This window comes from Anomalospiza imberbis, chromosome 20, assembly GCF_031753505.1.
Source record: "Anomalospiza imberbis isolate Cuckoo-Finch-1a 21T00152 chromosome 20, ASM3175350v1, whole genome shotgun sequence".
NCBI lineage: Eukaryota > Metazoa > Chordata > Aves > Passeriformes > Viduidae > Anomalospiza > Anomalospiza imberbis.
Window position 1 is genome coordinate 518,360 of NC_089700.1, and position 27,989 is coordinate 546,348.

Sequence of the window (27,989 nt, forward strand, 5' to 3'; positions counted from 1 at the left end):
GGAAATTCAAGGTAAAGAAGTTAATTCAGATGTTGTTGTGATAACAGAGATACAGGAATAATACAGTGGGCTGCACTAAAATATTTTTCATTGCATGAAACAGTTTCAAACATCTATAGGGTGAAATTCCACACCAGTATAGAAAAAAATACCAAAGCTACCAACTGATGATCTCTCCGTGGTGATCCCAGAAACCAGGAAAGGCAAAAGCAAGTGAAAGAGGCAACAAAAGTAGAAAAGCACAGTATTAACCACAGAATTCCAGAATCACTGGGGTTGGAAAAGATCTTCAAGACCATTGAGTCCAAGCTGTGCCCAATCCCCACCTTGTCCCCAGCCCGGAGCGCTGAGTGCCACGTCCAGCCCTTCCTTGGGTACCTCCAGGGATGGGGACTCCAAACCTCCCTGGGCAGCTCATAATTAATGGGTGACTTCAATCATCTCCATACCGGCAGGGCAAATGTTGTACTGGAGTCAGATCAAAAGACAGATTTTGGTATCTTTATCAACTTCTTTATGGAAAAGTTTGGAGCAACCTCCAAAGTAGGTGCAATCAAGGATAGTGCACAGGGAGGTTGGTTGAAGACAGATTATTTCTCTAAAAGTGCCCATTATATATTCAAATCCCCCTATTCTTAGAAAAGAAAAAGAAATAAATAAATAAAGCATTATCAAACACTAGAAGTCTAAGACTAAGAAAGTAGTTGGAAAAAATTTTAGAATGCAAATTAAAAGGCAAAATGATTTTGGGTTACACAGAAAATACTGAAAGATTTCCTGCTGGAGGCTTGGAGTAAATTTACACCATTGAGCCCAAAATCCCAACAGTGAATAAATAAAGGAAAGGAGAAGACCAGAAAGAAAAGGAAACCTTTGAAAAGTGGAACTTGACTCCAAAGGGTGAGAACAGCAGAGACTGTAATTCTGGCAAGTTAAAGAGACTGGTCAAAAGAGAAAAACATGCCAGGGGTTCCCATACAAACAATAAAGTCTTTTTCAACACATTAGAAGCAGGATGTCTATTAGTGAGTCTCTGTGGCCAACAAATAACTCAGGGAATGAAAGATGCACTCAAAAAATATTTGCAAAAAAACCTACATGAATTGTTTGCATCATAGGGCACCACAGAGGAACTCAGGAAGATTCCATGCAGAGCATTTCAGCATGGTCATAAATTACTTGGGAAAGGGTAAATTAATGAGGTGACAAAATTTGCAGACGAAATAGGTTTTTTTTAGCTATCCACATCTCAAAATCCAAATTATCCTATCTCCGACTGATTGGGAAGACTTGCATAAAGGATCTCAGGCTCAGCGGATAGTTTCTTGAGCAACACGATACCAACAGCTCCCACCTCCTCCCATGCTCCTGGCCATACATTCCCCACTGCTCACCCCGTCCTTGACTCCTCCATGAGCTCATTCAGCTCATGAAAGCATCAGAAAATGAACCCAGCAAGTAAAATTGAGCATTTGCTGCACCTGTTATGAGTTGGACAGGTTTGGGAAAGGGTTTCACAAGGCCTGGGGTCACAGCAAGTGAGGGATGAGTTACGGCACAGGAAGTAAGTAGGTAGAGGGGAACACAGTAGTTAGGGAAAAAGAAGAGCAAGTCCTCTTCAGCAAGGAGCTGGGATCAGCCCTGTGTGTAACTGCTGCTGAAATGGCTCTGTGCTCGGAGAGGGGAAACTTAGTACCAGTGAGGACAAGGGGATGTGCCTGGGAACAATCATTTGAGCTGTAAAGACAAGGATATAGACTTTAAAATAGCTCATTAAACTCAGGAGAGACCCTGGAATTATTCTGGAACACTTTCTAAAAGCATCATATTGTTGGTGGGCACTGTATGTATTTTATATATGTATATATATTCCTGTCCTATCCAATAACGCAGATAAAATTAGGAATTTATGGGGAAAAAAGACTGGGAAATGCTGTCCATGGCACACTTACAGCCCAACAGGCCATTTGGTAATGATGACTCTATCTCAACATGGGAAAATCTGAAAAACGGCACAGGTAGCAAAAATAGACAGGAAGCAAAAAGGTGGGAAATTTGTGGGTAAGAGGAGCCCAGGATGCTCCACCCAGAAGAGGATGGTATCTTGTAAAGTTGTGAACATTGGAAATGATGCAAATACAGAATAATTATTCACTATTCTTCATAATGCAAAGAGGAAGGTGTCACCTCAAACCAAGGAAAAGGTGTAAAATAAACAAGAAGAATTCTTCTCACAGGCTCAGAGTGACACTCCCCGCTGGCAGATGATGTGGAGATATAAAAGATCCACATCACCATGGGGCAAGATCCATTCAAGATAACAATCCAAGTATCCTGTCTGTCATTTCAGCCTGGATGACCCCAAAGCTCCTGATGCTGGGATTTTGGGATGATGGACCCACCTTGATCTTTTTCTCCTACCGGGCTTTCTCTACCAAGCAACTGCCATGTTCACTGTGCCCATGTGTAGCCCACACCTGCTGAGCTGCTTTGCCCCATCTCCCTCTAGAGACAACCCCAGACTCCCTGGGCCCTTGCATGGTTCGTCTGCCCTGTGACTGACACCCACACTGTTCAAGCAGTTGACCCAAGGAGTCTCAGTCCTTTCCAATGTCTTTCCACCGAAGAGGTAAAACTCCTCTGCACAGAAAACAACCATTTGGAGAGGTTAAGTCTAACAGCAGGGATTGGATTCCCTGAAGAAAGAAGCACCATCTCAGATCTTATTTTTCACTTCTACGTAAATCTTTTTCTTACTTCCAAGTAAAGGCACCTTTGGCTTCATGTTCTCCACTAAAAGTAAGAAAACTATTATCATTTTAAAAACCAGAAAAGCAAGTCTCTTGTCTGTACAAAAATCCTGACCCTAAGGAGATGAGGATAGAACAAGTTATGGAAGCAGGGACCACAGAGCACTTCTGGGAAAGGTTCAACACTATCTAATATCATGGAATCACAGAATCCCAGAATGGTTTGGATTGAAGGGACCTTAAAGCTCATCCAGTTCCAACCCCCTGCCATGGGCAGGGACACCTTCCACTGTCCCGGCTGCTCCAAGCCCTGTCCAACCTCGCCCTGTCCAACCTCACCTTGGACACTTCCAGGGATCCAGGGGCAACCACAGCTTCTCTGGACACTCTGTGCCAGGGTCTCAGCACCATCAGGGGACAATTCCTTCCCCATACCCCATCCAGCCCCACCCTCTGGCACTGGGCAGCCATTCCCCCTTGTCCTGTCACTCCAGGCCTTTGTAAATAGTCCCTCTCCATCTTTCTTGTCAGCTCCCTTCAGGTGTTGGAAGGCCACAATTAGGTCACACTGGAGTCTTCTCTTCTCTTGGCTGAAATATCCCAATTGATTACTGTTGGTCTATTATTGCTGGGGAAAAAAAAAAAGGCAGCAGAGCTGATACAGAATTAAACTCTTGGCTTGGGTTTTCATACTTTCTTTAAACCTGGCTCCAGGCTTTGATGTCAAGTACCTAAACCGATCGGGCAGTTTAGCAAGGCTGGATTTATTGTGGAGGATGCTCTCCGAGAGAGGCAGCGTGGTCACTCTCCTGCTGCCTTGGACTGGCTCAGCTCACCTCCCTCTGCAGCACGCCTGTGAGGCCCCTGGACCCTTCGGGGTGTGAAGATGAACACAACAATCTGTGTCTGCTTGGCTCCAGGCAGGATCACACCGATACAAACTGACCCAGCACTGTCCCAGTAAGATCAAAACAATATTGCCAAGCAAGAAGGAGAAAAAGCATTATCAACTTGTCTTTTGTTCAGCTACCTAAATTTACAAAACCTTGATTTCTCATTTGAGCCTGAACTTCCAGTCAATCGCAGGTAAAAGTACGTTGCATTCCCATGTTCCTGCAAGGCAGCCATCCCCCCGCTTCCTGAGGAGACTGCATCAGTTATCCAGGATTTTTATCAAGCAAGATCACAACCTGAGCTCTGAGAATGCAGAATAGACCCGAACACTTGGTCAGCTCCTTTTAAGACAACAGATCACATCTGGCTTCAAGAGACAGAGTTGTTTCCTTATTTCTTTGATGTAGAACCTCAACTATTGTGTTTTTGTTACAAATTGCTTTATGGTTTGAATCTTACATATACTCAAACTCATGTCTTTTTCTTTATTTCTTTGCAGCACATGCAAACAGTGGCAAACACTGAGTTGATAACAACTGGAAGGAGTTTTGGGGGGCTAAATGATTTCAGTGAAAGAACTTTGAAAATCTGAAAGAAGCTCAGTTCCCACCTCGGTGGCTGATGATGTCAAATTTCCAGGCATCTGGTCAGCAGCTCTGTTTACAAGGGTTGTGTCTTTGGGGAGGGAGTTGAAAGAAATAAGTGCTTTTTTTTGTTCCATTTGCTGCTCTGAGGAGCTTTTAATGAATTACCTGAGATGATAATATGATTAAGTGAGGGCTCTATGCACTGGGGTACATGGGCTGTGCACAGAGGTCTTGATACGTGAACAGAAGAGCACAGGAAATGGGTCACTAGAGAAGGCAATTACTGAAATGAAGGGAAAATACAGAGAGATGCTTATCTTGTTAAAACATGGCTGGAAACAAAGTAAAACAAACCAATGAAGTTCAGAGAAACCCCAAAGATATCAGCTTACAGGTACAGTTTGAGTGGAAATGGCAGATACATTTTCCCTGTAAACGTATCTGAAAGACAGCTCAGTTCTTCAAGTTACTCTGAACTCCAACAAAACACAACTGAATATCCAAATTTAAGGATGAAAAAGAAATTACTTTCAAACTTGGAGCTCTTCCCCTCCACCAGTGCTCACTGGGTGATCACCGAACTGGGCTTTGTGTAAGAGAAAAAATTCTACAGAAACATTTGACAAACAGGATGTTTCAGTTCATTTTTTACCCCAAGACGTTGCATTTCTCAACTGGAGAGAGAGAAGGAAGTTTGGTAGAGATTTGCTTAATTAATAATTCAGCTACACGTAACAGTCAGGCTTCAAACATTTCTGTGGGCAAGACTCCACACACTGAAGGTTCCACAGGTGAAGAATAAATCAGAAATGCACTTGAGATAGTCATACATTGTTCTGTCCTCTTTACCCTACTCTAATCAATTAAGTTTAATCATTTAATAACTACCTATTTAACCGGAAAAGTCAATCAAATGGAGGAACTTAGATTAGTTCTTTGTGGCAATCTCACTGCAGATAACAAACACCAAGTCCTGGACCATCATAAATAATGTCAAAAACAAGGCTTGCCACCAACTCTGATGGCTTCCACATGAGAAATGCATATTTTAGTGTGATCAGACACAGTCTCAGACACCAATATAATCCAAGAACAAAGAGCTCAAAATACAGAGGATGAGGGACTTGCACTCGTGAAAGCACCGACTCTAAAAACAACCAAAGGTCAATAAAAGGACAATATCATGATGAAACAGCAAATTAACATAGGCTGCCAGACTGATATCATGGTCAAAAGGTCAGATGTGAACCTCTGGGTACAATTCAGATGGAGAAGATCGAAGATCACAGGAATTGCCAGACTGGATTAAAGGAAATCCGTAACAAACACCCAAAATGTGGACTGGTTTGCATGGCCACAAGGCAGCCAAACCATCACTGACCTCTCCAGGCAATGTGACCTCTCCACCAGGACACAGACAAGCTACAATCCAATACAAAACCATCCTTCAAATCTGTGCTAACATACACACATCAAAAAAAAAAAAATCCTCAAAGGTCTTAAAATTCAGCAGCTTTCACCTGGGTCCCACAGGATTTTTCAGGGAAGCAAAGGAATACTCCCAAAACACCCACAGTTCTCCAGCCGATTTCCTTAAGCCCGTGTTCACACAGATACTTAGCTGGAGTTTAGAAGGTTTTTAAAATCGCTTGAAGTCCTCAACATGGTCAACAGAATTAAACAAACACAAGGAAGTTTGTCTTCATGGAAACATCAGCCTTACTCCCTGCATTCATCTTGTTTGCTTAAAGCACTATGGCCACCCAAAAACACCACCAGTTTAATTCCATCTTTTTTTCCCCTCACTTCAGAAGTCATGGCACAAGGGTCCCAGTCCTGCCACGGAAGAAGGAGAATGTTCCCAGCATTAAGCAGCGTTCTTTGGGATGCAGACTTCCATGTGTATGTGTTCAATGGGAAGCAGGGACAGTCTCCCCATTGTGGGCTGACAATTCAACCCAAGGACAAGACTCCAGTGGAAGCAGGGAGAGTAGTTCATGTGGATTTGTACATCTCCAAACAACCCAATTACTACCCCTTTATCTCCTTTTCTCCTCTAAATGACAATCCACATACACATTCAGGAGGCAACTCCATGCACTAATTCTCTCTCCACAGATGGGGCAACTCAAGCACTTTTAGAGTAGTCTGCATGCCACAGTCTGTCTAATTGGGTAGCATTCCTGAAAGCATCAGCAATGGTATAGAGTTTCATGGAACTCCACAGCCATGCAGACATCAGGAATGGAGCCATCCTCTGGAGAGGCCATTGAACAACTTAACCTTTGATGGAATTTACTGATGGCTGGAGGCACAACACTTGGGCAGTACCACAACATCCCCTGATACAGTATGTTATGCAATTATCAGTATCACTGCAGCTCTTTATTTCCCAGCTCATGATACAAATGGACAGAGGCCTACCATGGGGTTTGGTCCTGGGCAGACAGAAGGAGATGTTCTGCTTGACATCAGTGCCTGAGGAAACAAAGATCTCTGTCTGTGAACATCTGGGGATCACGGGGGTGGGGGGGGGGGAAGAAGGGCTATTTTCCGGCTCCAGCAAAACTTAGGTATGACCTCAGGAAAACATATAAGAAACCTTATCTGAGAAGGGGAACCAAAGATCCGGGATGTCAAAAATTTAGCAGAGGGTCCTTCTCACCCTCTGGCAGAACTTTGTGCTGCCAGGGAAGTCACATTTAGGAACATGGTTAGAATAACAAACAAGCTGCCAGGGCCCTGTGGTGTCTGGATGGTGAGATTCTGCTTAAGATCTCATGCTGTGGTAGAAGTCAACATTCTTTTACCAAAGCTTCCTACAGAACCTAGGACCATGGAGTTAAAATTGAAAATCCCTCAGATGGACAGAAATAGTTGCCCAGGTGTCTGCATTGGTGTGATCTGTACATCAGAGCTCACCAGGCCCAGGGAACCACAGGACCACCGGGACCACTGAAACACAGTAGGGATGAGAGGTCAAGGAAAGAGAAGCTGCTTCTAATAACCACCAAAATCTGGAGGGGAGAGGTCAGAGGAGGGACTGGAGCAAATGTCTTGTCTTCTGTTCAAGTCAGGCTGGGAGAATAGGCAAGATGCTCCAGATACCTCTGGCTTTAACTTTCCCTTAGCCTGTCCCAGCCAGACCAAAGCCTGCAGAATCACCATCTTGCCTTATCTTGAATTTGGCTTTTGGGGAAGAAGGATTAGACAGATGTCAATTAATCCTTCAGGCTGCAAAATCAAGAATGTGATACCAGGATTCCAAGGAACAGGCTGGCCTCTAGGCAACGGGGCCAGGACTTGTTGGCACCTGAAGAAATGGATTTTGCAAAGCCCCTTGTTTCTGCAAGTTGCCCTTTGGGACATTATCCCACATTTCTCACTTGTGGCCTGTCAGTTAAACCATCTTTCTGCCCCTGGAACAGCCAAAATTTCCAGCGCTGGGCAGCATCAAGCACGCTGCATTCCCTGGCTCCATGGCTTGAGACAGAAACTACAGGACCTCGAAATACCTCCTTTGACATTAGCTGAACAAGAAGACCTAAAAATGCAAATCAAAGAAACACAGAAGTGTTTAGGTTGGGAAAGCCCTCTGGGATGATCGAGTCCAACCATTCCCCCAGCACTGCCAAGGCCACCACTGCCCCATGTCCCCAAGTGTCGCATCTGCAGGGCTGTTAAACCCCTCCAGGGGCGGGGACTCCCCCACTGCCCTGGGCAGCTATGCCAGGGCCTGACCAATGTTTCAATGAATAAATTTGCCCCAAAATCCAATTTAAAATGGTATGGTTGGCAAGGGCTTGAAGCTTATTTTTGACCTCCCAGTTGAGGTAAGAATTTATGTCCCAGAAGTAGTTACCTGATTTATCTGGTATCTCTAAATAAAATATATCTTTCTAAAACGCACAAAGTATATATGGCCATTCAGGGCAAATTTAGGGGCTTCATTAAATTAGCAGCGTAGAGTAATTCAGCTGATGGCCATAGGATTACGGCTGGGATTTTCTTCCCAGTAGTATGATGTGTCTGTCCTATTTGTTTCAAGATAAATGTTTATGGTTGCAACTGATGATTTTAAAGATCTTTTCCAACTTAAATGATTCTATGATTCCACATCAACTGATTTTCTTGGTGATGAAGTACCTGATGTTTGCAGGTTACCTCGATTCATTCCCTAGGCAAGGAAATAGGACTATGCCAACAGACCTTCAAAAAATATATACTCTCTAATAAGTAGATAAACTCTTATTTCAAATGCAGGAATATCTGACTGTTATTGAGATACAACTCTTAGAGAAGACAACTGCTGAGAGCATGTGCTGTACCCAAAATCTCTGGAAGATATCAAAGATCCAGGTTCTGCTGCTTGAGATACACACACAGAGTTATTATCCCACCAGTGAAACATATTGAGGGAATCGTGAATGATGAGGGTGACAAAGAATAAAAATTCTATGTTCAGTAAAGCTGGATAGGACTTGGAGCAACCTGGTCTAGTGGAAGCCATCTCTGTCCATGGCAGGGGGGTGGAACAAGATATTTAAGGTCCCTTCTGACCCAGAGTATTCCAAGATTCCATGATATGAAGGCCAAAGTGTCAAGGGCTACAAATGCTAATTAACAGAACCGTGAAACTGAATGCCATGCTGTGAAATTTTCAATAGTTGAACCAAAGGAACCTTGTAGTGCTTTCTATGTGAACAAAGAGCTGAGCTTCATCTCAGTGATGGAGAATGAAGGAGGTACTTAGGCAGTTTTTCCTCCCAGACTTGCCCAAAAGAGCAGAGGGGGGCTGGAAGGGCTGGTGCTGAGGGTGGTGGGGCTTGGGCTGGAAGGTTTCTGCAGGAGAGGAGAACGCAAGGGTGGATTTGGACCAAAGGTCCATGCAGCCCAGCATCTTTGCCTTGATAGTTGCCAACAGTGGATTTCTGAAGGAGAAGTAAGAACAGGACAAGCATGTAGGGCTTCTGTCCCAGGCATTCTCCAAGCCTACCATTTTATAGACTCCCAGAGGCAAAGCTGGGACCTGTTATTTCATAGCCATTGATGGAGCCTTCTCCCATTCATTAGGTCCAGTGGGTTTTGAACCGATGTAAACTTTCAGCATCCACAGCAGTTCCTGCAGCAAGGGATTGTACATGTTAATTGTACAGTGAGTGAAGAGCACTTCCCTTTGAACCTGACTCTTTGTAGCCTCATGTGATGCTCCATTATTTTCATACGAAGAGAAACTAACAGTCAATCTCTATTCATGACTCTGTGGATCTTCTCCGTTTCACCCTTCGGCTGCCTCTTTTCCAGCCAGAAGAGAGTTAGTCCAGTTTGTCTTTGGATAAAACACGTCTTATGGTTTCTTTTATACTTACGTTTTTCTCCAAACATCTTCCAATACAGCTACTGCTTTTTTAGAGCTGTGGAGTACAGAACTTCACACAGGATTCAACATCTGGATGTACCTTGGATTTCCACAGGAGATCAGAGAGATTCTCTGGCTTATTCTCTCATTTTCATTGCTAATGTTCCCTTTGTCTTCATGACAACCACCACATACCAAGCTGACACTTGCACAGACCAGTCTGTTAAAATCACAAGACACAGTTGTGGCAATGGGCAAATTAGAGCCCATCACCTGAATGTGAAGAAATGACTGATTCTCCCGGTTCTCCTGAAGTATTTGGTCTCATAAGGTCATGTAATGATTCAGAGATGAACCTTGTCTTCATTACTTCTAATTAGATCATGTATTGGAAAGCTCTAGAACAATACCAAGCATTCCTGTTTCCACGTGCTCATCAACACTTGGGAGAGCACAGCTACAGCACACACTGCTGTAGCCATGGGCTCCTTCCAGAGGGAAAGTCTGCCAGTAATTCCTTCCACCTACTTCTTACCTTCCAAAAATTATCTATCCAGAAGCCTCCTTCTTAATCCACATCTTAGCTTCCCTGGAAGTCTTTGCATTTGGAAAATTCAGCCTGCCCAATTGATGCCACTGTTGACTCCTTCACATCTACTCGTAGCACTCTGTTGTACTTTCTATCAACTTATAATTTTACAACACACTGCTCCAGGCTTTTATGGATGAATTGGAGCTCAGAGAAAAACTGGAATCCCATCAGCCACCTTCCAGGGATTTTAAACAAGAGTTCATAGACAAGATAATAGTTCAATGATTTCATCCTCCCCAGTCCATGGGTGAATACCACCTGATCCCAGCGACTGATAGTGGTAATTATGTCTATCTCCATCACCATCTCATCTCCAGACATTTCAGCCTGAGACAGATGAAAGCACAAGGAGAATGGCATTCATTTTTCTGCTGGGAGTTTAGCTGCCCTAAGCACAGATTTTAGACTTTAATTTTTTATAGGTCCTACCAATTGTCAGGTGAGTGTTCTGCTCATGACTGAAGAGAATCTAGCATTACCATTTTCAAGTTATTTCTCCTCTCTCCACTGTCTTCATGTATTTTAGGGCTCTTTTTTCTAATTTTACCAAATTTCTTGCTTTTCCAGGATGCTTTTATATACTTTCTTACTCTTATGTTTAGGTATCCTGATATGCTTTTTTCATTTTTCAAGTATTTCTTGAGAGGTACATTTTATCTTAATTCTTACTGTGGTGCCCTCAAACACTTTGATGCAAAGGATGTAACTCCTGGTTGCCCTCTCAGATTCTTTTGAATGACCTTATTTGATTTCATGTCACTCTTTTCTAAATTAAAACACAACGGTGGATAATTTTTGGCCTCTTAACATCTCAGCAGGAATAAAGTACATGATCGTCACTGTCCCAGAGTGGCTTTTCAGAAGCAGGATTTTGAATGGGCGTGGAAAAGGCCAAGGCCAGCATGGCATTCCCCAGTTTGTTCTGTGGACAAAACAACCACAAAAGAGGCAGCCAGAGAAGGAGCACAAAGAAAAGAACTGCCACCAAGTCAGGCCACAACCAGGTTCAACTGCCAGAAATGATGAAATGGTAGTTTCTCAACCAAAAACCAACACAAGTTGTTTGATGATCTTTCTAACATAAGGGCTGCGTGTTATACAAGCACGCGGGGTTCGTCCATCACTCTGACATGCTTCGCTCATGGAGAAGTTGGGCAAAGTTTACAAACAGCGGCTTTTGGTCCCCTGGAGTGACAAAAGAGAGGTCAGAGGTCCTCTTAAGGAGGCAGTGGAAAGACCAGATTATCCCTCTGAGGAGAGCAAAGTGTTGGAAGCAAATGCTGACAGGCAACAGCCTAAACCCTTCTGTGAACTGCTACTGAACAAGAACAACACATCCAGAAAAGCAACGAGAGTAACCAGTATTCTAAGAAAGATGAACATTATAGAAGATTAAAAAAAGACATTTGAGAGAGCAGATAAGGAAAAAAAATACCTGAGTGGGACTATATGGCCTGAGGCATGTTATGTGAATGAGGCCAGGTGAAACAGAGGGTAATGGGGAGGACAGTGGCATTTTGGTGGCCCCACGGAAATGTTTGGAGAGAAGTCTCCAGCACTGACACTCAGGGACAATGTGCACCCACAGTACGGCTGCAGGAGTAACATCCAACAGGACACTCAGGGAATAAGGAACAGTGGAGGTACAGCGTCACAAGCAGAAGAAGGGGAACTCTTGTCTCTTCAGGATCTTGGGGAGATTCCACTGATTTTAGAATAGAGCTATCTTAGTAAATAAGTTATTCAGATCATTTTGCAAGGAACAGGACTCAGGACTGGAGCAGTAACACAAACACAAACATTATCTCTCTTACTACTCTAAAAAGTGGTCAAGGCTGGGTTTCTGGAGCTGTATCTCTACAGTGGATGGTTGTGTAAAGAGACCAACTTGCCAAGATTTAAAGTCTGATTCAAACTGACACACAGGAAGCTACAGGAATTATCACAATTCACTCTCTTATTTGACTTTCATATCCTTAGAGATGTTCCCCATATTTAAACAATCTGAAAGCAACATTTTGGTGCAGGATCCTGCACAAAATCCAACTAATGAAAGAACCGGTGTTCTCCACTCACTCCCTAGAACTTGCCTCTTCTGCTCTTCCATGTGGTCATCACCCTTTCTAGACACTGTGCCTGCCCTGCTCTGTTTTTTGGCTTGTTGGCCTTTGTAAGGAGAACTGTTTCACATCTCTAACAGGACTGGAGTGCTGTTCATTTTTTACATCTGGATCAACTCGATCCCAGGGTCATTCTCCCTGAGTTTCTGCAATGGACGTGTCCCTCCTACAGTTCTGCACCAACAGTGCTGCCCAACACACACCTCATGGAAACACAGATGCTGAGGAGCTTTGGAAGTAGGAAGTTGAAATCTATCCTTTCATGTAATTTTGAACTAGAATTCACATACCTTTTTCCAGAACAAAGCAGATTTAATCCCCAAACTGCTTTACTTACATTCAGAAGTAACATGTCATAACCAAACTCAGTCAAAAGCTTTTGATTTGTTTTACAGAGTTTATGGCCAGAGGAATTTATTCAACTCCCCAGTCAGAACTGCTGTGTTTAACAATCCAGTACATCTCTGCCACTACCCTGATGCTGAGCACAGTAATAAGCATTAGATTAACCCATTTGATCACTGGAGACCAAATTAGTGAGATGGAGAACAAAAGAGAGATCAAAGGGCCACTAATGCCCTTAACAAGACCCTTCAGGGATGGGGAAGTGACGAGGTGAGAATACATCCGTTGATTTAGGCAGATGATTCAGATCTCAACATGCACGGGAAGAGGATACACACCCAAAATTTTAGATAATTTGAATGGGGTGGCTGCAGGGGGGAAGAGAGTCTTCACAGAAATCTGGCAACACAGGAGTAACCCATACAACCTAAGCACATTCAAACCAATCCTCTCTCTGCTACCTTTGAACACTGACCTTACATGTTTAAGTGCCTTGTTCTGAAGTAAGGCCAATCCTTGATGCTCCTAGAAACAAGATGAAAAGGTCCCAAGACAACTCTTGGCCAACTCCAGCCTGAGCTGTGCTGGCAGCAGGCCCAAAGCTCCGAAGCATGAGATGTGATTACAATTCCTTAATGCAGCCTGAAAGTGTTGTGGGCAAATGAAAGGCTGTGCGGCGCTTCCTGTTCTTTACAGCCAGGGAAATAAGGGGAAGAATAAACAGATATTAAAACTAAGTCATAAATCACAGAACTCAAAGATAGAAGAGACCACCATTACCATCCACACCACTTCTGTCTACTTTACACCTGTCCTGCTGCAGCCAAGTGCGAGAACTTGAATGAAGGGAAGACCAAAAGTGTAATAAAATATGAATGTGCATTACTGAAGTGCGATATATTCCCTTGTACTGAGATTAATTTTATATTTCTGCTTCCTTTATAACTAAAAATTTCAATTATTTGACCCTTGGCAATCCCTGCAACATAGACTGTCGATGATATTGAAGATCATAGACCTGAAGGTCAAACTACACTACACATTTCCCATTGTACTTACTTATTACTTTTTTCAGTTTAGGTTAAAACTTGCTTGTTTTCATACTATGACTTTTGGGCAAAGTCCACAAAAAGGTTTTAGGCAAGGTTCTGAACATTTTAGGCTTTTAGGCATGTTTTTGGCATGTTTCACTGCATGGAAAGCCACTGAGATATATTAAATAAAAATGCATGTCAATTTTTGTCCAAAATCCAGTCTGATACAACAGAGCCCTCTTTGATCACACTGAGTTGGTGTTGTATTACTTTGACAATTTTGAAAGTTTTTGTTTAAAAATAATAAATTCATATGCAGTTCAGAACAGCCTTCCTCAATAAGAAATGCCCACCAAAGCTTTCACTTGATGGAGGCACAGAAAAACATTTCTCTAATGGTTCAGAACCATTCTGTCACAAATTCAGCCTGGCTGCAGCCTGCAAGCATCACAGGGGCCTGTTTCCCTTCTCCTGTAATCTCACCTCTCTGCCAGCTTATCTTTGGGAAATGTCCACTTGTTCCCTGGATGTATTCCAGGGCCTGTGCATGGCCAGACGTCCTCTATTGACTGTCACTCACTCCAGCCCTGTGGGTTCAGTCTCCTGACCACAGATCACTGCTCTGCTCCAGTCGTGTGTCTCCAGAACTGTCACCTTTTTAGTACTGAAAATCTTCAGTTCAAGATGGATCTGTGCCCACCTTCATAAGTAATTCAACTGCAACTGCAACTAGCACCAGATGGTGCACTGGGAAGCTGGGAGGTTTACGTTTAAAGTCCTTTAAACTCCTTAAGCAGGGAACAGTTTCCCGTCGCATGTTTTCTGGGTGAGGAAAGAAGATACACCATGGAAAGCTCCAGCTCAGCCTCTGTATACGCTCAAGAGAGGGGTGGAGGTTCAGAAACAGCCTCTGAGATCAACCTCTTCTAGCAGCCAACTCTGAGATTCCCACTCTGCATCTGGATTTCAATGGCTCACCTTCCAGTTACACTTAAATCCTGCACCAATACTGAACTAATCCACACTGTGGGTTACACTGGACACTACCAACGCTGCACTCATACTCTATGTCCAATTTCTAAGAGATCTGTTTGGGCCAAATGGTTTCTTCAACACTACCAATGTCCCTGTGTTGGGTGACTACAGCCTTTTTGAGTCACTGTTTTGTGTGTTCCCCAAGACAGCTTCTACTTTCATAGAATCACAGGATAGTTTGGGTTGGGAGGGACTTTGATGCTCAGCTCGATCCACCCCCTGCCATCTGCAGGGACACCTTCCACTGTCCCAGGCTGCTCCAAGCCTTGTCCAACCTGGTCTTGGACACTTCCAGGGATTCAGGGCAGGCACAGCTTCTCTGGGCAACCTGTGCCAGGGCCTCCCCACGCTCACAGGGAAGAACTTTCTCCCAATATCTAATCTAAATCTACTGTCTTTTGGATTGAATCCATTCCACCTTGTCCTGTCTCTCCAGGCCCTAAATAAGTCTCTCTCCATCTTCCTTGTCAGCTCCTTCAGGTACTAGAAGGGCACAATCAGATAACCCTGGAACTTCTTTTTTCCAGGCTAAACAATTCCAAATGTCTTAGCCTTTCCTGAGCAGTGTCTATGTGCCATGTAAAAAAGTGGGGATTTTTCCTCTGTAGGAGCCATTCGTCTCAGTGTTTCAGTGCAATTTCCTGTTAATGCTTTGTGTCAGAATAACACTTTTTGGTACTGAGGCACCCATTTTTATTGTGCTGCAGTCAGGCCAAGTGGCTCCATTATTGCTGCTTCTGAGGCAGCTCTTGCACATTACTTAACGCTAAGTCAAGTCTGTGTACACGAGTACGAGCTGTTCCAAGAGGCAGAAACTGCTCCTTTGAACTGCCTCGTATTGTGCTATCTGACCAGTTTATTCTCACGTAATTTAAGTCCCCATAATCATTTGGTTCAACTTTCCCACTTCTCTGTCAACGTTATGCACTCAACATCCTTTTGTTGATGCAGGAGCTGGGAGTATAGAGGATACTAAGTTATTTACTTTGGGATGGGCTGGGAGTGTAAGCTTCTGTGAGCACTGAAGGAGGTGATTCCAATTCCAACTGCATGTGCCTCGCAACACTGGGAACACTCTCCATTGTCCAGGGTGATCCCATAGGGTTCACTGCAGCAATTCCATGGGATAATTAGCACTGCTGTTCTGAACACCACACTCCTCCTCTAACTGGATCCATGATTGATTTTCTCCTTCTGAATGGTACACGCCGAAGGTGATTCAGGCTCCTCCTCCAATTCTCACCCAATACATCCTAAATAGATCAATTTGAATGTTTTTAAAATAATTTATTTTTCAGGGAGGAGAAGAGGAAGGAGGATAATCCTTGGTTTGGGGGTTCAGAACCTTTAGGGAGCTTTTTCTGTGGGTTTCTTCAACTTTGCTTTTATTTTCTTCAGGTGTTTTCCTGCAGTGGTAAGTTAAAACAATGCACTCCATGGGTAAGTGAAAGCTGACTTTCTCCTACAATCCCCTCATTATGAAACTGCTGAGTTTGTACAGAAATTGAATAGAGTACTGCGAACCTTGCAATGAAATAATGGATTTTGGGAAAACTAGTTCTACCCACTGCCTGCTCAGTGAGACTGTGCCACTGTCACACACATGCACTGGAATTTTCTATGTGTCAGCATGTGAAGAGACTGGGACTGCTGATCACTTCGCCCTCCCTGCAGTAATGTGAGGTTATTAATCTCTTTTTAAATATCATTAACAGGGACTCTTCCCAAACTTTCAACACTTTTTCTCAAATACCCTAGAACTAAAGACTGTACCGATCCCTGCCACTCTGCACAGACTACAGGAATCATCTTTTTCCCTGTGTAGAAGATGAGGGTTATACACACTCATAGAGCTATTAAAGTTCAGTTTTAAGAATGCATCCTTGAATCTTGATCATTCTTGAACTGTCCTAAACAAGACTGTAAGTGATGAACTATACCTAAAATAAAAAGGGGATTTTTTTCTTCCACAATTAGATTTGCACATGTTGCAATTCAAATTAGAAAAATCTTCTTGCAGCTCTCTCAAGTGACTCTCTCCTTTTCCTTCCAAGACATTCCTTATTTTCCTATCTACCTTCAAATCAACATCAACTCGCTCCAGTACCACGTTAAGACTGGGTCAAGGGCAAGAAGGAAACTGAGACTTATTCCTCAAAAGTCAGCCAATAGAGCAGCAGAAATATCAAAAACAGATACTGAAAAATCTCTATAGCAATCCTGTGAAAGGGAGTTAATTGGCAGCCACAGGAATTGCAATTCCGAGGGCGTATCAAATCCTGAGCTGCTCGTGGATTGTCCATTGTCAGTAAGTTCCAAATAAGTTCCTTCCAACCTACTTGTCTAAAAGCTTTGGTTCCTCCATCTGTAATAAAGGGCCAGGTTTTGACTTCCATGGAACTTTTTAACAGCAATTCAGGCTCCTACAGTGGCCCAGCAGAGATCACAGAATCCCAGACTGGTTCGGGTTGGAAGGGATCTTAAAACTCATCCAGTTCACCTCCTGCCATGGGCAGGTGCAAATTCCACTGTCCCAGGCTGCTCCAAGCCCCATCCAACCTGGCCTTGGCACTTCCAGGGATCCAGGGGCAACCACAGCTTCTCTGGGCAACTCGTGCCAGGGTCTCACCACCCTCACAGGGAAGGATTCCTTCCCAATTTAAACTTCCAAACCCAAATTTCCAGTTTGGAAACTGCCAGTGAGTTCCCCAGGTGCTTCCCACATCCAGCAAGAGTTAATGCTCAGAGCTCCCTGAACAAGCTGGAGCACTGCACAAGCCTGGAGATGATTTCTGCAAGAAGTCTGAGGTGTTGGTTTTTTGACCTATAAAGGCTTAAGTGGCTCTGCCTGCTTGAGAAATTCCTCTCCTTTTGCATCACACAGCAGCAGCAGCATTGGAGTGCCAGAGGAACACTGCTGGGGTTACACTGGCAGGGCTGGCGGCTCCCTGGCATCTTCCTGCTTGCCCACTGGGCAACAATAGAAATACAGAGATTTTCCACAAAACCACTCACAAGGGCAAAGGCCATGAGGGGGAATTCAACGCTGGGGCTCTTTTATTGTAGGTAAAGAGGATATTGCTAAAGTTGGCTTCTAGGATATAACACACCAAAATCAAAGTCCATTTCTGTAGATGATCCTGGAAAATAGGGCAAGGAGAAACGAAACCAGGAAAACATTCTGGTACCTTTGGTGAGGCTCCAACACTTGCATGCAGGATTTTCTGTATTAAATTAAGAATGCATTTCTAAAAATATATTGACCAGAGCACTATGAAGATAATTATAAGTCATAATAAAGAGAACCTGACTTGCCTACAGGGCCAACTCTGTACCACTGATCCCTGGGCAATCCTATTCTACCTCTGAAAGAAGAGAGTACTGCTTTGGAAACAGGACTGGGCCATCCATGCTTCTCTTCCAAGCTAAGTTCTGCAGTTTGTGTTCTCCTGGACAGGCTGACTGCACCTTACAGAATCTGACATAACCAAGACCTATCCAAAAATGCTGTGAAAACCCCACTTCTTGACTCAATAACTGCAAATGTACCATGTTAGGTCCCTAAACTACATTTGAAGAAGCAATTGTGCAGGTATGCATGCACACCTGTAAATTTATTTATTAAGCACTAGTTCCAGTGACATCAAAGTTAAGCACGTGACCTAAAGTTTTTGCAAGACTGGGATGTTGACAACCATGTGCAAAATGAGATGTCCCAATAAAGCCTGGTTCTGGTCTGCTTAATATCCCACTATTTAAAAGCAAACTGAAAAGTATACATCTCAGTAATTTCTTACTTCTTTTCTACCTGGAGAGCTACCTCCCCATTTCCTGTTTTCTCTTTCCAGAGGTAAGAACCCACTGCAGGATCAAGACCCGAACAATTCTAAACGTAATTTTATAGGCCAAGTTTGAATATTTAACAGCAGAATTAGGAACCACAGCATAAGATCTACAGGAGAGGTCACACGTACACTTGGCTAAGCCCTTCCAGAGCACAGTGCCTGGCACCAGGCAAACATCCTGCTGCAGGAGGCACAGCCTGACCCCCTGTCTCGGTGCTGCCAGCTAAAACCACAACTTCCTGCACTGGATCCCGTGGGATGCGGAGTGGGAGCTCACCTGAGCACAGAGTGGCAGAGTCAAGGCCTGAAAACACACCCAGGGCAGGTCAGTGTCTGTTGTGCCCAAAGTCAACAGGCTGGATTAGAGTTTCCCCAGCCCTCTCAATTTGGAAGGTGACTTTTAAAGAATGAAATTGCACACTATTCACAGCTTTTTATTCCAAACACCTGGTTGGTGCTGCTGTGATGGCACAAAATTCCTACTTGGTATTGCTGCATTTGGTTAGAAACCTCCACACATCTCTCAGGAGAGCTTATCATCCTCCCATTTCCAAAAGGTCCTACTCTATACTTTGCTCGGTTGCAACACCACTGTAGCTTTAGTAAGGAATAAATATTGACTTTCCTGGACATTGCCTCACAAGAGAAGAGGACCTTGAGTGCATTTGTCTCAGATATTTTTTTTAGCCTGGTAATATAATTTTATAGCAGAGATTTCATTCTGAGGAGTTCAAAAGGCATGGAAAAGCAGGCTTTATTCATGTCACAAATTGTCCATGTTCACTTTCAGACAGGTGACCATGTTCTAAAGCTGGCTCAACTGTCCTTCTCTTCTTAAACTACACAAAATTTATTACTTTCATTTAAATTTCCAGACTACAAATGTAATTAAGATTTCAACATACCCCATTTGGAAAGTCTTGGAAAAGTCCAGGAGAAAATTAAGACTTAATATTAATGCAGGCTATATTTTTTTTGTTTTTTGTTCTCAAGAATAAAGCACACAATTGCCAAGCAGATGAGCCACAGAATGGAGAGAATGCACACTAGGTCTCAGGAAACTGAGCTCCAACTCAGAGTGTGCAGGAGATGGGTCTGTTCAGTGAATGGCTCAGCTCTGGCTGTGCAGCATGTGCACCTCCTGCCCAGGTGTGGAGATACCTGTGGCCTTAATCGATTACCTTTAATAAAGGTCAGAGAACAGCAGAATATTAACAGAACATCAATTTATCTATAAAAATACCTGGTGGTGACACCACTGGAGCTCCTGTGTAGGTAACATTCACCCTTTAGGTACAGGCAACAACAAGCAAGGCCAGGGATTCTGGTGGGCACAGCCAGGATGGGTTTCAGGACTGAAGCAGAACCCCAACCTCGGCAGTGTGTGGAAAACCTCACGAGTTTCAGAGAAAAGAAAATACTAATCCTGTCTTCTGTCAGATGTTTCACATCCCGACATGTGACTTGACACACTCAGCTTTATAACATCAATTAAGATACGAAACAATCTCTATGGAATCAGCCGACCACATCCACAATTCAGCAGTAATCAGGCGCAGCCACAGCTCGGCCCCGAAGGAAGGCTCAGCCCTTTGCACGATGCCATCCCCTCGGCCCCCGTGACCAAACCCGCGGGGACAGCGCACGGAGCGCGCCACAAATCCACGCCGGCACACGGGACCCAAGGCAGCCCGGGGAGCCGAGGCAGCCAGGCGGGAAAGGGGACAGCCTGGGGCGGGGGGCGAGGCCGCCGCAGCGCGACGAGGCACCGCTGCTCTTACCTGGAGCAGCTTCCCTTCGGCCGGAGTCACCTCGGCGACGTTGGCGAACTCCCCTTCCAGGACGATGGGCTCCACTTTGAGCGGGATGACCCTGATGATGGCTTTCTGCGCCGCCGCCCGCTCCGATTCCACGGCCGCCGCCAGCGCCAGCCCGGTGTGGCCCAGTCCTGCCTGCAGGGTCGCCATGAGCAGCCAAGGCCAGAGGACAGCCAGCTGCACCTGGGGGCCAGCACTCATGCTACCAGCAGCGGGCTCCGGCCGTTCATACCGCTCGGGAACGCGTCCTCACCGCGGCGGGCCCGGCCGGCGGCTCCGCTCCCGGGGCTCCGAGCCGGCTGCGGACAGAGCCAGGGGCCGCACAGCGGGGCTCGGTCACCGCCAGCGCGGCTCCCCGGCGACGCCGGCTCTCGCCATCGCCGCTCCTCTTGCCCCGTGCCACGTGCTCAGAGGCCGCCGGGAGCTCAGAGGCATATTTTAAACAAACAAACTAAAAAAAAAAAAAAAAAAAAATTTAAAAATCCTAAATTGTGAGTCTCTCCTCCGGCAGATAAATCCAGAAGGATCAGCGAAACAGGTTGCAAGCAAGAAGTCCGTTTGGGTGCACAGGCAGCATTAGGAACTCCTCGGTCCCACGGAGGTGAGGCACAGGGAGGTCTCCCCGCGGATATGGAGGCCTCCTGTCTCCTGGCCAAGAGTTAGGACGACCCACAGGTTCAAAACATCCATCCCAAATACCCTCGAGAGACACCTCACCTTCTTGCTAGCATTTCCCACAGCATAAGCACAACCTTGAATGTTATCTGCACCGATTGGTATCCTTCCCAGAAATTAGGCAGCCGGTATTCCTTGTATTTATGGTGACAAGAAGGCTTGCTGTATTACTGTTCCCTTCCAACCGGAGATGATCCCTTCCATCTTCCTCATGCCAGAAGTGCTTCATTCAAGTCTGGAGATCAGCTTTACTTTTCCCTTAGAAATCCATGCTCACAGTCTGACTCCGGATAGAGTTCTCAAAGATAATTAATAGAACACAGAGCTCCTCTTCATGGCTGGAAGTTCCCAAGAAATAAAAAGGCCCCCAAACACGGCCAAAGTTTAGACATGAAGCCCAACAGGTATCAGGCAGAAAGTTACGGCGTATCTGGTTTCTCTCGCACTATTTCTGTGCGCGCCCGAGTTCCGGTATGACCACTTCCAAGCACACGTTAAGAAGATCCTGACTCAAGGCCCCGCAAAATAAAATAGAAAGCTCCACGGTCTGCCCAAAGGTCACATGAAACGCATCGACGAGTCTTCATAACTGGGAGAATTAAGACAGAAAGTGTTTTCGATTAAACTGAAGTTACAGTGATTGCACGGCTCTGGAGAGAAAAGGGGATATACAAGCAAAAGAAGGTTTGCAAACCTGTTAGGCAGTGAGCCTGCTGGAGTCCGCAGGGGCCGGGCCGAGAGGGAATCCGGCTGTAAATCCCAGGCAAAAGTTATTTCCAGTAGCTTAACAAAACCATGTGGCTCTGGTGATGTTTGGGCTCGGTCTTCAAAAAAAACAGAATTGGAATTTCTAACCAAAAAAAGTATTAAAAAAAAGAGAAAAACTCTCTCGCACACACGCAGCAGGCAGGTAGGTGCAAGCGGAGCTTCACAGCCCGAAAAAGGATCCAGGGAGATCAAAGGGAGAAAATTACAGCAGACAGAGAGCTCCCGAGGCAGGCATGGCTGAAAGTGAAGTGTCCGCATGTAATCGCCCGACCTGCGCCAGCACCCCCGCTCGCTCCGGGAAGGCTTCCAAAACGCGGCGTCCCCGCAGCGGAGGCGGGCACCGGCCGTGCCGGCAGCGAGCGCGGACGGCGAGCAGAGCTGGGACATGGGCAGCGACCCGGCGGCGGAGCCGCTGCCGGGGGTGCGGGCGGCGCGGCGGGGGCCGGAGCGCGGCTCCGGCGGCAGCGGCGGAAGGTCCCGGCGGGCGGGCGGGGGAGCCCCGGGCCGGCCGGGCGCTCGTACCTGCGGACACGGGCGGGTGGAGCAGCCGAGCCGCCGCCCCCGGCCGGGCCGCGGGCTCCCCCTCCTGCCCCGCCGCCCGCCTGCAGCGCCCGGGCCCGCGGGGGCGGGGGACACCCGGCCGGGCCCAGCCCGCCGCGGCTCGGGGCTCGGGGCTCGGGGCCGGCCGCGCTGCCCCGCGGGGCGCTGCCCGTCGCCCCCGCGCTCCAGCTCGGGCTCGGGGAGGTTCCAGGTCGGGCTGATGTCAGAGGTCTGGAATTCCGCCGCTCGGGCTCCGCGGGGAGGTGGAGGATGCTGCGGGCCGGAGCCGCGGGCTCGGGCCGGAGCGGGGATGCGGGAGGCTACGGGGGAACCCACCGGGAGCAACCCGGGCCGGGACCCGAAGCGGGCCGGGGGTCGCCCCCACTGCTCCGGGAAAAGGGGCCCCAGGAAAGCGAACTGGTCAGCAAGCGGGATTGTGACACCCGTGGAGTCACTCACGGAAATGAATAAGTGATGCCAACGAGGAGTCGGTCCCCTCTTTTGTATAGTTGTCGCTGTGCTGAGGGTTATTTGTCGTGACAGCCACAACTACCGAAACACGAAGCATGTTTTCAACTACAACACTCTATATATATTTATATATATTTAAATCTGCAATTTAAAACACAGAGAAAATGCAAATCAACACCCATTTCTATTAAAAAACACTGCAGATTCAGTATAAAATGTCAAGTTATCTATTTAAATATCTATATACTTATCTAAATATCAACACACTTATGAAATGTCAATATACCTACAACTATGTATATAAAACTATATATGTAAATCTAACTATATGCACATATAACTATATATAACTATACACATATATGTATATAACTATATATAAAAATATAACTATCCTATAACTATAGACATATATATAACTATAGCTACATACACATATATAAATATAGCTGTGCACACATATAAATATAACTACATACATAGGGAGCCCAGCTGGCAGCTGCTGCACATTTTCACATGCTCTCTCTTGTTCCTTCCTTTCCAAAGCACCCCCACTTGAAAGGCACATCTGCCAGCAGATGGAGATCTAGGAAGAAGTGGGAATGCTGAGTAAATCTGGGGCCTTGTGTGTGTCCCCTGGCACACACATGGCAGGTGTGCTCCTATCAGGGACTAAAAAATACAGCTCCAACTTGGGAATTTGAGGCCTGCAGTTCAAAGTACAGCAATCCTTCTAGTTCTTCAAGCTTTAAATATAAAACAACTACAAAACAAATTATCAGCAAAGTCCTCCCACGCTCCAAGATCTTTGCCTTCCCTTCCATGATACCAGCTGCCCACCATTAATTAATGTAAAGGCTGGCAGGACCTGCAGGAATGTCCCACGTGTGACACACACACACCTTCCCCGATCATGAAGGGCTCGACTGCCGCAGCGTTGCCAAGGCTGGTGCCAAGATTCTACAGAAAACTCGAGGTGTGACAGAGAGCACAAACAAGAGGCTCCTTTTTTGGTAAATTATCCTAATTCGAGGTAATATGAGGATATTTCCAATGTCTGGTCAAGAAAGTGAACACACATCCTTAAGTCCCCACAGCAGCCCTGGGAATGGCACTCAGGAGAACTTTAATCTCTCAGCAGAGACGTTCACATCTGAGGCAAAGAACTGCAGCCCTTGTTCTTTCTCTGTACTGACAAAGATACTTCATTCTTCCTTAAATGTTTCAAACTGATGGGCATTATGAGCTGAATTATCAACTAGCACCATTATCTGGAATCTACAAACTCCCCTTTGAAGTGAGCAACAGCTCTTCCAACTCCACCACCAGCTCCTGGGTGCACAGCTGGGAGGGAAAGAGCTTCCTACAACACTGAAGGTGGCACCAATTTTGGCTCTAAAATGTATCCAGAGGGCTCCTGGTGTCCTCTTATGTCTCACTAATCTGTGGACATTTAGGTTTCTCTTTTCATTGCTAGATTAGAGGATTGTTTACCCTCAGATGTTCTGCTGCTGGTTTTTCTCATGTACTTCAGCATAGATATCAGCAGATTGGTACAACATTTATTTTTTGATTTGAGATGACATATTTGGACTTCTTCATCAACTTCATCAGTTTGGTGGGTTTTTTCCCAGTTACTTCCAAAGTCATCTCATTACTCAGCATTCCTTTAGAGCACTGTCGCCTTCAGCAAACACATCTGTGGACATCAGCTCCAAATTGTGACATCCAGGTTTCTGCAACTCCCAGAACTTCAGGTTTTAATTACTAATTTAATTAATACCTTTTCCATGGAAGAGGAATTAGTGTAAGCATCTCTACAGAAGTGTGTTGGTAAGAACACTGAGAGGCTGTACAAGTGCAATATTTTAACTGTTATATTTGAGGATTCACACTGCTACCAATAACTAAACTATTCCCATCTCCCCTTTCTTTAAAAGTTTCCAAGTAGTTTTCTTGGCAATCTCTTAAAAAAAAGTAAAATCTCTTTTTTACCAAGGGAGAGGATATTGTTTCCAATAGGTTTTCCAGCTGAATCTGTCCCTCCTAGAGATTCAGTCAGATGCTGAGTTCCTGAATATTCCCAGATCACACTGATTATTCTCCTAAAAAAAAAAAAAAAAAAAAAAAAAAAAGGAGGGAGGGAGGGGAGGCAGGGGAGGGAGGGAAGGACAAACATCACTCAATATTTCCCTGTAATCACTTAATCACTTCAGTATAAAATAATAACTGTTCTTCTCCACCCCAAAAGGGCATCTAAGCTGAGGTGAACACTACCTGGATATGTTACATAATACATCAGTACCTCAGGAGTGAGGGTGCCAGATTGAAACTCACGCTCTTATAAAATTAAGGAAAACACAAAGTCAAAAAAGTAGAATTCAAAAAGTTAGAGTACATGTCCTCACAGTTTCAACTGTGCCCTCAGCCATCAAACCGGCCAGAAGAAATAAGCCAGAATCCCAGAACAGGTCAGGCTGAAAGGGACAACAGAGGGTCACTGGTGCCACCCACCTCCCTGCCCAGGCAGGGCCACCCCAGAGCACAGGGCACAGCACTGTGTGCACAGGGCTCTGCAGAATCCCTTGTCCCTGTGTGCAGGCTCTGCTCCGGGGCCCAGCAGTGGCACCAGAGCCACGGGCAGGGCCTGAGCCCAGGAGCTGCCCCTGCCCAGGAGGCAGAACTCCTGCCCTGGGCAGTGCCAGCCCTGAACAGGCTGCCCAGGGAGGGGCTGGAGTCTCCCTCAGCGGGGATACTGCAGAGCCCTCTGCACACAGCGCTGTGCCCTGTGCTCTGGGATGGCCCTGCCTGAGCAGGGAGGTGGCATTGGATATGTCCCACTTGTAAGTCCCACCCGATGAAACCAGTGTTCCAAGTTCCTTCCAACTTTACTAATTCTGTGATTCTATGAGTCTGCTCAGTGTTAAATATATATATATATATATATATATAAATATATATATATATATATATATATAAAATAACATGTGTATCATATTAATATAATTAAATTTGCATTATTTGACAGTGTTATGTAACAATATTCCTAAAGACCTTTGCAAATATAGTAACTGAGTACTCCAGTTTGGGAAGAGAAGATTTAGAGAAAGGGTATTTCTGAAAAAAAAAGAGAGAATCTGTCAAACAAAAGGGCTGATAGTCCCTGAATTGCTCTTCAACATAGAATAAGCTCCAGTCATTGAGCCAGCTCATGTCCAGGACCACTATCAGCCTTCTCACCAGTTACCCAAGGCATGGGGCCTCAAAACCAAACAATTTCTCCCCAAAACAGGGGGCTCACACACCTGATCCTTCAGTTCCCAGCAAGGAAATTTGGGCCCCAAACTCCAAACACCTTCAGTAACAGAGAAAATGCTCAGTATCTGAAGGAGCCAACAGGAAAGATGGAGCGAGAGTATTGGTGAGGGATGGAGAGACAGGATGAGGGGGAATGGCTTCCCACTGCCAGAGGGCAGGGTTAGATGGGATATTCGGAATGAATGCTTGGCTGGGAGGGTGGGCAGGCCCTGGCACAGGGTGCCCAGAGCAGCTGTGGCTGCCCCTGGATCCCTGGCAGTGCCCAAGGCCAGGTTGGATGGGACCAGGAGCAGCCTGGGACAGTGGAAGGTGTCCCTGCCCATGGCAGGGGTGGGATGAGATGAGCTTTAGGGCCTCCTCCAGCTCAAACCATTCCCTGATTCTGTGATGTAGTTCTGTAGCTGCAGCTCAGGAGCTGGCTGAGCTGGCAGTGTTTGGGGCTGGCCAGCACTGCACGTGGGGAAGGGGTGCTGAGGGAGATCCCACCAGCTCCAGCACCAGCACAGGGATGAGCACTCTCCTGGAGCTTGTGTTTGGTGCTGTTCAGGGGCACCCAGCACTGCCTCGCTGCACAGGGCACTCCAAACCTTGTGTACAGAACAGCAGGCATAGCTACATAAAGTGCAATTGCAACTTGTCAGGCATCACCAATTATAAGTCTGTGAGGATGCTTTATAGCAATCAAATGTTATTAAATTATAATTTCCACAGAAAATAGAAACTTAATATCTGCTTATCAAAAACAATCTGACTATTTATATAAATTTTCAATGAAAATTTTTTCCTTCAGTGGCAAATCTCAAAATACTCATCTATGTAAGATTAATACAAGTTTTAAAAGCTTCCACTTCATCACCATGAATTCACCTGCACTCAGTTACCTGCTAATAACATTTTCTTCAAGAGTTTGTCCAGGCCTACAGGGGGATGACTCCCAAGGATGCTTTTGCCATTACAGAGTAGGTCTGAAAGCTGCTGAAATGTTCTCCTGTGATGACAAGCTGACAGGGCACAGTCACCTCCAATGGGCTTTTTCTTTAGTAGAACTCATATAGACCAAACAACCTTCAAAGCAGAAAGAAGACAAGGAGAAATTTCAAAACCAGCAAGTCCTACCCAAGGGAAACAATGAATCCCAGTTTTACAAGTGTCTCTCCTGCTCCTTCTTCTGGAGATAAATCAGAGTTAAAGGACACTGGAAAGATAATTTCTTTTGACAAAGATGAGTCATATACATATGATGAGAAACTCAGGTATACTTAAAATACCGGTTTATTTTGGAAGAGATTTAGGTATGAAGGATTAGTCCTTAGTGCCTGATTATCCTCAGACTTCCTAGCTGAAGTAATGGTTAATAAAAAGCTAATTCCACAGATTAATTAATGAAAAGAGGAAGCCATAGGATCACCTACGAGGGGAGTCAAGTCCTGCTGTGACTCATGCAGATGCACCAGCCTGCAGACAGCCATCACCTGTGGAGAGGGGAAAGGGAGAGGAAGAGAAAAGCTGGAATTGGAGAAGTTTAGAGGTGAAGTTAGACAAAGTCCTTCCATTAAAGGCAAGCCACTTTTATATTTTTGTGGTCTGGGTTTAAAGGTGGTTCCTTTCATTTATTTTTTTTTCAGCTGTATTTTTTAAACCATGAACAATGTGTTTCTCTTTCGCTCCATTGGTTGATTATTGTCTGAAGCAGCCAGGATTTTAGGTAATATCCTGGTTCCCAATTCAACTGTCCAAGGATGGATGAGCTCATCCTGCCAAAACCAAAGCCATCTGGACTGCAACTTCTTGTGCCTCTTCTCAGGGACCTCAGCTCGCGCCTGCGGTAACACAGGTCAT

General features: G+C 45.3%; 1 protein-coding gene across 4 annotated transcripts in view; it reads right to left on the reverse strand.

Moving 5' to 3' along the window:
* Positions 1–22,367, reverse strand: part of RNF43 (ring finger protein 43) — a 62,375-nt gene extending 40,008 nt beyond the window's left edge. For 2 of the 4 annotated variants that reach the window (XR_011005365.1, XM_068210085.1), the window contains exons 1-2: positions 21,748–22,365; positions 20,343–21,642 (exon numbers count right to left, since the gene is read on the reverse strand). Coding sequence is in view for 3 of the 4 variants with exons in the window: in XM_068210085.1 (XP_068066186.1) it covers positions 20,343–20,579 (237 nt within the window). In the remaining variant the exon portion in view is untranslated. The other 2 variants (XM_068210083.1, XM_068210084.1) reach the window with 2 other exon arrangements.
* Between the last annotated feature and the right edge of the window lie 5,622 nt (positions 22,368–27,989).